Raw genomic sequence first — 9,872 nt, 5'->3', positions numbered from 1 at the left:
TCAGCTGTCATTCCCAGAACAGGTGCTGTAAACCAATACCCTGGTGGGTGTATTTTGGCAGCACCCTCAGGAGGCAGCACAGCCCCCTCTGAAGAGAATCAGAGGTGCTTTGTGTGTGCCTCCATCTGTATGACTGAGGCAAGAGGATGATGAAGGTCCATTGTGTGCTCCTCCTCCTCATCTGGACAGGTAAGGTGTTCCAGCCATTACCTTGAAGGGGGGTTGTCTCCTTCCAGGGCTCTGCATATACATCAGCTCGAGCAAGGATGAGTTCCAGGCCTCCTCCTCATCTGGACAGGTAAGGTGCTCCAGCCATTACCTTGAAGGGGGTTGTCTCCTTCCAGAGCTCTGCATATACATCAGCTCGAGCGAGGATGAGTTCCAGAAGGGGCCTGTCCCACTGGTAAGGTGATTAGGTGTTCATAACACACACCTAATCATTTAAAAGAAAGCTTTGGGGTGCATTAGTAGCAGCTCAGATATTTGTAATTTCAGGCACCAGATAATTTGAGCAGAGAAGTTTGTGTTTAATTGGCTTTCTCTCTGCAATCTTTTTTTCATGCTCCTGTTTGCCTTAGTGCTACACGTATTTCAAAATATGGGAAAGGATCTAGTAAGCATGACTTGGAATGGGAAAAATCATTACAAGTTTCATTAGGTTGTGGGGTGACTGACAAGGAAGTAGAATTGATTGGCAGCTGCATGTGTTGTACTGAGCTAATTCTTTTTGAACTGTCCCTTAAAAGAATAAATATTTGTGATCCTAAAAGCTTTTCAGAAAATTCAAGCAGTATACTAAATTCCTACCAAGCTACACCAGAAGCGAGCAAGTGTGAAAGGATTTAAACTGCATTAATAAAGCATAGAGCTTCAATTAGATGGGATGCTGTAATCATAACTTAAAAATTCAGAGATGCCTCCTGCCTACCCTCATTCAGCCTCCTGGCAGAGGAAGCAAACAGTGTCTGTCTGCAACAGGCAGCTTTTCTGATTGGCATCCAAGTACTTTAATATAATCTCATGGCAGGACAAGGCCAAGGCAGAATCCTTGGCAATCTCAGCTCAGCTATGTAAAAGTTGATGAAAAGTCAGTTAGGAAACCAGCAGAAATCCTAGCTTAGGTTGGAGTCAGCAGTAAAATTCTTGTTGACTTACTTCTGTGGCCCAGGATTCAACAGAGAGGGGGAGACGAGGGTGCAATCTGCCAAAAATGCTTGCAGTGAGGCTCAACTCTTCTGCTCCCTCTCACCACCTTTAGAGGGGAGACATACAAAAACATCCCCAAGCACCCCTCTCATTTGTTTTCCTCCCCTGTACCAGTGAAGCAGCTGCAATCTGAGGTCATTGTGTGCTGCTTCCCCGGCCCCAGGCTCTCTGGAGGCAGGGCCCATCTGTTTCCCAGTGCCCTTGCTTCTTGGCACTGCAGTGCCATGCACAGCACTGTGAAGGCTCCACTGGAAAGGGGCTGCTCCCTGCCATTTTCACTCGGGAGATTTTTCTTTCAAGGCTCTTTGGCACAGCATGGCCAAGTCATGCTGGGCAGCCTGTGGGCAGAGCTGTCCATGGACCTACCCCACACAGTGAGTGGTTTCCTTCTCTTGCCACCTGCACAACACAAGCAACTCCCGTTGGGGAGAGGAGCTCTTGTTCCACTTAGATTGCAGATGCAAGGAGTGGGGATGGTGATGCCTTCTCCATGACTGGTGTGCTTGGCCCTCAGCTTTAATGTCAGTGTCACAGCAAGGTCTGTGGAGTTGAAGGCGGAAAAGGTAACATTAGAAATCCCTGAGACTGGACATTTTCTGTGTTTAACTGCCCATAAGTACTGCATGTTAGCACAGTTTCAGGCTGGAAGACTCCTAATGTTCAGTCTGATGTTCACAATCCTGCCTGTTTGCATGCGTTCATCTCCTGGTGGGAGGCCATTGTCACAGGGAGGACTTGGTGTCATCCCCCATGAGCAGCTTGCCTGGCAGCGTTTCCTCCATGCCAGCCTCAGAGTGATGGTGCTGTAGCCTGTTCCCTGCTCCTTCTGACTGTTGTTGTCCTTTCTTGCTGTTCTGCAGCTGGGCTGGCCCTGGGCTACGAGGACGAGACCCGCCTGGTGGAGCACTTGTTCAGTAACTACAACAAGGTGGTGCGGCCCGTGGAGGACCATCGGGACGCCGTCGTCGTCACCGTGGGGCTGCAGCTCATCCAGCTCATCAGCGTGGTACGGTGGCACACGGGTGGTGTTGAGTCACTGGCTCATGTGATAGTGCCAAATGGTGGTGTTTTTCTAAGGAAACCATTTTTATCCTTTAATCCTGATGCTTGCTGATACTGCCTGCTTTTTTTTTCCTTTCCTTTTTTTTTTTAAGGATGAAGTAAATCAGATTGTGACAACCAATGTGCGCCTGAAACAGGTAACTCTAAATATTCTTAACCATTTCATCTAATTCAAATAAATGCACTCAACACAGTCAGGAATTGACTATACTCTCACACCTTCGGGGCCAGCCTGGAGAGGTGGGTCAGATAGCAAAGCATTTTTTCTTACTGAGATCTAAAGAATAAAGTGCTCTAGATGCTAAGAGTTTTAAGAAAAGCATTTGGGGTTGTATTTCAAACATAAGGCTTCTGATATCTTTGTGTTATTTTCTTTTGGGGTTTTTGTTGTTGTTTTTTTTTTTTTTTTTTTAATAAGCTTCTTAAACCAAAGTACAAATTAGTGTAAAAAATGAGCTGGGGGTCCCACTCCCACATGTTTATGCTTACCTGCATGTCCCAAAGCAAGGGAGGAGCTGTTTCTGGGAAGTACTCAAACTAACCCCAGTGCGTGGAGAGGCTCTCAGGGGCTGCAATCTTCCCTCTTTAGCAATGGACAGACGTCAACCTCAGATGGAACCCAGATGACTACGGTGGTGTAAAAAAAATCCGCATCCCTTCAGATGATATCTGGCGGCCAGACCTTGTTCTTTACAACAAGTAAGGGGTGCCAGCTGCTCAGGGAGGCAGGGAGGGAGCGGGGAGGAGCTCTGTCTTGTGGCACCACCTTGGTGGGACAGTTTTCCCATGACATCTGTTCCAGTGGGTACAACTCCTCAGGGAAAGCTTCTCCAGGAGCAGGCACTGGGGAGTCATTTGACCCGCAGCCAGGGAAATCCTTTTGTGACTCTGCTGATTATGCTGCCCATATTGCTTTCAATGTCCTTGTTCCTTCTGCAGTGCAGATGGGGATTTTGCCATTGTAAAATACACCAAAGTCCTTCTGGAGCACACAGGTCAGATCACCTGGACACCACCAGCCATTTTTAAGAGTTACTGTGAAATTATAGTCACACACTTCCCATTTGACCAGCAGAACTGCAGTATGAAGTTGGGAACTTGGACATATGATGGCACAATGGTTGTTATTAACCCGGTAAGCAAGGAGTCTGTAACTGGGAAAAACAGCAAAGACCTATACGTGTTTTTTAAGAGAAATCTCAGATTTAGAATGGAATATGACCTAGTTTTGACAGGAAAAACAAGCAGACCCTACCTGCAAAAGAGAAAATTTTCATTTGTAGATCTAACACAAGATTTCCTGGTTTGGCTCCAAAATTATTCTTACATATTATTCCTGTGCCCTAACAGTGTCCTGTCTGTCCTCTGGCAGCTTTGCACCATTTTTTATGGTGCTTCCTGTTCTGCTTCTGTTTGTTTTCTCGGGTTTAGAGTTTTTTTGAGGGAGTATATTTTCTCTGCTCATGACTTTCCACTGCCAAAGACTCCTTCCCTGTCCCCTCGGTTATGTCTCCTATCTCTAATATTTTTCAGTCTACTATCCCTGACTGTTTCTGTAAAATATTCAGGTCAATGCTGTGTAGAGGCTGATGTTTTAAGGAAAAATATTGTAGATGAGAGCTGTTTACTCACAAAAAACCCCACAAAGTGCATGAGTTATTTGGAATCCTGTTCCTGAGCCAAACCTGCTACGTTTTGATTTGGTTCAGAATAGCTGGTGTTAAGAATTTGTTGGGGTGTTTTGCTGCCAGGAGAGTGATCGTCCAGATCTGAGTAACTTCATGGAGAGCGGGGAGTGGGTGATGAAGGATTACCGTGGCTGGAAGCACTGGGTTTACTACGCTTGCTGCCCTGACACCCCCTACCTGGACATCACCTACCACTTCCTCATGCAACGCCTGCCCCTCTACTTCATTGTCAACGTCATCATCCCCTGCCTGCTCTTCTCCTTTCTAACAGGGCTCGTTTTTTACCTACCCACAGATTCAGGTATGTAAATGTATTCATTCTACTTCCATAGAAATCGCTCTTCTAAGAAATTCCTGAGAAATTCACAGTATTTGAAACCATCAGCCAGCTTGAAGGCCAGTGCACACTAAAACTGGACATCACTGAAAGTAATGGCTTTAAATATTGTGCAAAGAAAGGATAAGTGCTGAAAACTGAAACTATTGATATAAATAAATTGGGGTGCTTTCCCACAGAAATTGCTGACTATCAATCCAGTTAACTTCTGCAAACTAAAGATTTAGCTGGATAATTTTTATGTTTTGCCATAGGTAGTCAGTGTGTTAGTATGTCCTGCAGTAAAATCAGCACACAGGGATGACAGAGGCCCTTCTGCATTGTGTCAGAGGAGAGAGATCGTTACCTGCTCACACACACATCACCTCATGTGACACAGAGTAATCCTGACCTGTTCCAGCCTCCTTTGTCTCTGCTGAGCCACTCATGCTCCCTGCAACCATTTCCTCTGCTTCATTCTTTTTGCCTTTTGTCAGCTTTTTATAGTTTAACTGCAGTGTGAGCCCCTTCTTATTAAATTCTTGATGCATTTTTTGAGTGGAAAACTCTTTACAAAGTTGAACTGGATTTAAAAAAAAAAAGCGTGAATAATGTTTTGTAATTCATTTTTGACACCCTCCACATGCAAGGAGATCTTGCATAGCAACTGACCTGATGTCAGATGTGATTTTAGTCAGCCCTCTCAGCCCAGAGACAGAGAGTAAGGGAAGCAAACCCTCAGGAAGCTGTGGAGCAAGCACTAAGGTGCATATGCTGCATTGTTCAAAATGCAGAGCCCACAAAATGCTCCTAGCAAGTAAAAATATTCAGCACCCACACCTCAGCCCAGTCATTCCTTGTAATTCTCATCTTAGTGCTGGAGCTGATGCTGTTAGGCTCTCAGGTTTGCCAAGCCTACTTGCTGCTTTGGATGCTGGCAGAGATGATGGCACTGCAAATGCACACAGGTGTTTGTGTGAAGAGCTCTTACCCATCCTGCTTCTCAAATCAATGCTCTCCATACTGAATGATAGGAGCAGCAATGATTTTGGGGGACTGGCTTTTTCATGACAGGTGAGAAAATGACCCTCAGCATCTCTGTCCTGCTGTCTCTGACTGTGTTCCTGCTGGTCATCGTGGAGCTGATTCCCTCCACCTCCAGCGCAGTGCCTCTGATTGGCAAGTACATGCTGTTCACCATGGTGTTTGTCATCGCCTCAATCATCATCACCGTCATCGTCATCAACACCCACCACCGCTCCCCCAGCACGCACACCATGCCCCCCTGGGTCAGGAAGGTGAGCTCTGTGCCTTGGCACACCTGCTGGTTTCCACCAAATGCTCCATATTTTATTGGCAGGTCTTCTAATAAAAGTCAAAAAGAATTGGGGAGGTAAATGCGTCACACGTTAAAGAGCACAGGAGCCAGTGTTTACTACTTAGCTGTGTGTAAAGTCAGCAAGATTGCTAAAGTGCTCCTTGAGGTAACAAAATTGTGCACTGGGGTAGAGTCTTGCAGGGAACAGATGAGACAAAACATGGGCAGCTAAAGGTAGGGAATGGAAAAATAAAATGTCCATCTGGACTCGAATTACATATCCTGATCTAATTCTCCACTGACTGTAAGCCACTGCTGCCTGCCAGTAACCAGCCACCAGCCTGCATGAGTGCAGAGCTCAAAGGCCACTGGGAATACCTGAGTTCAGCATCCCATTTTGCAAAAAATGCTTTAGCAAACGCTAAAAAATCTTCTCTGTACTTTTCCAGTGTACAGTTGCTCTGCAGCCCTTGGGAGATCCTTGCACAGGAGTCTAAATGATAATCATAAGACATAGAAAAAATTGGTTGCCTGTCATTAGAAGTTCTTTGCCAAGGAGACAATATCAAAGATCATCTGATTTATTCAGTAATCCTTGCTGTTTTGAAGCCTGCCCGGGTTCATACTAAACCATGACACGAAAGGAGGTTTTTCTGTGTAATTCTAATTATGTTTTTAAGGTTACAGCTTATATTAGATTCCCTCTGCAGCATAAACAACCCCTGCAGAAGGGAAATTTCAAGAGGAAATGCTGCATGTGCTTAACATTGCTCTGGCAGCAAGTCTCTTACTGTAAACCTTACATGCCTGTATAGCAAACACTCCTAATAGCGCAATCAAACCTAAGTAGCCAAAAGAGTTTCTTTGCAGTCCATTCTTCAAGTCAGATTTGTAGGCAATATGTTTCAAGTTAGATGGGATGGCTCCAGCTCTGCCAGCCCGTGCCAGCTGAGGATGTGCTCCGCAGCATCACCCTCTGCTTCACGTGTGGTGTTGGGTGTAGGGCAGGGGGTGGCTGGCAGCAAACACGCCTGCGGGGGACCCCCTCTGCCCGGGACACGAGCTGACAAAAGCCCCGGTGTAAGTAAGGCGTGGGCTGTGACACAGTCAGAGAGGGAATCTGCAGCAGCCCCAGCACGGGAAGCGATGGGGAGGGGAGAGGCTTGTCTTTGTTCAGCACAGCTGCAGCTGTAGCACAGCCCCACAGAGCAGCAACTGTCATCTTCTCCCTTTGTTTGCAGATCTTTATTGACACAATCCCAAACGTCATGTTTTTCTCTACAATGAAACGACCATCAAGAGACAAACAAGACAAAAATATTTTTGCAGAAGATATTGATATTTCTGACATTTCTGGGAAGTCAGGTTCTGTGCCTGTCAACTTCTACTCCCCGCTTACCAAAAACCCAGATGTGAAAAATGCTATAGAGGGAATCAAATACATTGCAGAAACAATGAAATCGGACCAAGAAGCCAGAAATTTTTTTTTTTTTTTTTTTTTTTGGTGCATGATTCATTTCTAGCTTTCAGGTTGCTACATCTTACTTTTTTGGCAAAATATCCCTGCCTTACAAAAACACTCAAAGCCCTGGTTTGGCTCCAGCAGTGGACGGTCTTCTCCCTTTAAGGGAGTCAGCAAGAAGCAACAAATAATTGTCACAGATGTTAATTGAATGTTGGCTTCCCAAAATAATAGAAAAGGAAAAAGTGTCAGCGCCAAGGATTTTTTATGTGATATGTGAAGCCATAGAGATGGAGTGTCTGTGAGTAGGAAACCAGTTTCAAGAACTGTAAGCAAGTTCCAAAACACATTTCTTCTGTCTCCCACTCAGGCATCTTGCCCCTGTAGTAAGATCCTACTGCTTTTGAAAAGCCAGGAAGCAAGGCAAACTCCAAAAGCCCAGTAGTGTTATCTGAGAAGTGTTAAATGTAAATTACAAATTATATTTCCAATTTTGATAAGGTTTAGTTTTATTCCTGAATACAAGTAGTCCCTCCAAATGAAGTATGTTATGAGCTGCTCTGATTACTGACTTTTTCCACATTGCAAGCCAAAGGAAGGATAAAAGCATATAGAGTCACACATGGCAATGTTCCCTAGGAAAACCTAGCTCTGCCTCCTTCTAGCACATTCAGTACAATTAACCCCTCTTTTATTTCAGCTTTCACAGCTCACATAGCTTTTGCAGGGGTAATTCAGTCCTGGTATTTCACCTTCCTAGGTGGTCATAGACCTCTCCTGTTGAGCTGCAGCCTGGTCTGAAGACAGGGAAGGGGAACTCTCAAAAATAATTTGACCCACTCTCTTGAAAAGGAGGTGCTTCCTTGCCACCGACAGGATTTACACCACAGGGTTTGTTCCTGTGACCAAATTCCTGGAGCATGTGAAATGGCTCTGGCTGTAGTCTCATGTTCCCCGTGACTCCTTTGCCTCTCTGCAGACAAATTGTTGTCTTCAGCAGGGCTGGCGTGGCTTCAACATCTCTGGGCTCCACTTCCTCCCTGGCTTACAAGGAGGGTCTTCAGGTTACCAGCAAATGCCCCCTTCGGAAGTGGAGCCCAGCTGTTTGTGTCATCTGGGCACTAGTGATATATCACTTCCAGGGGGTTTCAAAAGTCAAGCTCCCTAAATAAACTTAAGGTTGTGGCTTCTGAAGGCTATCACTTCATTGCATTTGCTTCTGAACCACCTCAAAACAGTAGTCATTGTCAGTGTCCTCTAGATAAATTACAACAGCCTCTTCTACTTCTGGCAGAACCAAAGCACAAGCAGAAGGTGCTTTAGGCCAGCACATGTCACTCCTTCAGGTGGAGTTCCAGGGTGGAAATCATGAGCCCTGCTGTACTTGGTGCCTTGCACACTGCATGCTCTTACTGTGCTGGGTTCCCAGTGAAAAGGTACAGAGCAAGTGGCTCATGGTGTCCCACAACTAGAAAAAAGACTAATGGAGCTACCAAGAAGGTTTTACAAGACATTAGAGTGTATGGAAAGCAGGGGTTAGGGTTAAATTATTAGGAACTGCCTAGATATCCCAGGAGAACAAAAAAGCAATGGAAAAACAATAGTCATTTGGGTCAAACTAAGCATTTTGTTTTCAAGATTTTAAACTTTCTTTCAGAAACAACAACTGGCCTAATAATTAAGCTTTTCAACATTTTTTAAATGAAATTGTTCAGCAAATTGCCAGGGTTTCTGGTTAGTTTAGTGTTGAAACTTGTATTTCTAGGTTATTTAGGCTTTCTTAACCACTGACCTGCTTTTGAGAAGAAAATGAGCATGTTTTGCATAGTAATAATGGCACTTAGGGAAGAGCCTTCCCCTTGTTCAAGATAGTAAATTACAAGAATTCTGTAACAAACAGGCCTCTGCAGAGGTTTTACCATCTCCTTTGTTTCTTTCCCAGGCTGCAGAAGAATGGAAGTTTGTTGCAATGGTGCTTGATCATCTCCTCCTTGGCATATTTATGCTAGTTTGTTTTATAGGAACATTAGCTGTATTTGCTGGTCGCCTTATTGAATTAAATCAGCAGGGATGAACATCAGCTGGAAACTATTTGCTGCCCTGAATATCTGAAAGCACCATGACCATCAGAATCTGGCCAGCCTCTGAAAGGTTCACTGACAGGAATCAGTAACCACTGGGAAAGAGCAGGGATAATAAAATGTAAGGCCCCATACTTAGCACTTCTGAGCTGCTGCTCAGGAGCATTTAACTGCCAAAAAGAAACACTTGCATTAGTGGTAAAAGTGAATGGCTGTCAGCCAGGTTTTGATCCGTTTTACCCTTTATTAAAAATGTTAATGTATAATAAGATTGTCTGACTTTGTAAGCAACAGATACTATTCCAGTGAAGTCAATAGCAGTGTAATAAGCTTTAGCTGAGCTGTAAATCTGTATCCAACTTTGGCATTCAACCTGGTTTTAATGTCTGCTCTGTGTTAATATCTGCTTTTGTATTAGCAGAGTCACTCCTCTGCTAACACTAGATATAACCACCAAAAATATCTCAAACTCCATCCTTAAGCACTTGATTTTCATGCACAAATCTGAACTGACTGACTGTCACACAGGACTCTACCCATAGAATCTCTTGCTGCAGCAAAGGGGAGAGACTAGTTCTTTACAGTGGGAAGGATCCAACCTGTGTCTAGAATCATCTCCACATTCAGCCTACTCTCTGCTCTTGGAAGGTTGGTTTCCACTCTGCACCATCGACCTTGGGGGTGTTTATTAAACACAATTCTCTCGGTTTCCGAAGCTGTCCCCTGCCCCGGCAGTCCG

The 9,872-nt window shown here is 44.8% G+C and overlaps 1 protein-coding gene across 2 annotated transcripts; it reads left to right on the top strand.

The window, feature by feature from the left end:
• The first annotated feature begins 3 nt into the window (after positions 1–3).
• On the top strand, positions 4–9,399 carry CHRNA1 (cholinergic receptor nicotinic alpha 1 subunit). 2 transcript variants are annotated; one of them, XM_031056660.1, is made up of 9 exons: positions 147–189; positions 2,067–2,212; positions 2,361–2,405; positions 2,858–2,967; positions 3,208–3,403; positions 4,020–4,257; positions 5,347–5,570; positions 6,832–7,071; positions 8,995–9,399. In XM_031056660.1, exons 1-9 carry the CDS (start codon positions 147–149, stop codon positions 9,124–9,126), a joined length of 1,374 nt encoding a protein of 457 aa, XP_030912520.1. In that variant the 3' UTR covers positions 9,127–9,399. The 2 variants fall into 2 exon arrangements, with proteins under 2 accessions (XP_030912526.1, XP_030912520.1); XM_031056666.1 differs by lacking the exons at positions 2,858–2,967; positions 3,208–3,403 and having other exon boundaries at positions 4–189.
• The last annotated feature ends 473 nt before the right edge of the window (positions 9,400–9,872 follow it).

This window comes from Geospiza fortis, unplaced genomic scaffold, assembly GCF_000277835.1.
Source record: "Geospiza fortis unplaced genomic scaffold, GeoFor_1.0 scaffold112, whole genome shotgun sequence".
In the NCBI taxonomy this organism is placed as follows: Eukaryota; Metazoa; Chordata; class Aves; order Passeriformes; family Thraupidae; genus Geospiza; species Geospiza fortis.
This window is presented reverse-complemented; position numbering and strand designations above follow the sequence as displayed.

Excerpts from the sequence above, each read along its gene's own strand:
- CHRNA1 (XM_031056660.1), top strand. The coding sequence starts at position 147 with ATGATGAAGGTCCATTGTGTGCTCCTCCTCCTCATCTGGACAG. Across the intron at positions 2,213-2,360 it reads TCATCCAGCTCATCAGCGTG|GATGAAGTAAATCAGATTGT; the intron begins GTACGGTGGCAC and ends TTTTTTTTTAAG. Across the intron at positions 5,571-6,831 it reads TGCCCCCCTGGGTCAGGAAG|ATCTTTATTGACACAATCCC; the intron begins GTGAGCTCTGTG and ends CTTTGTTTGCAG.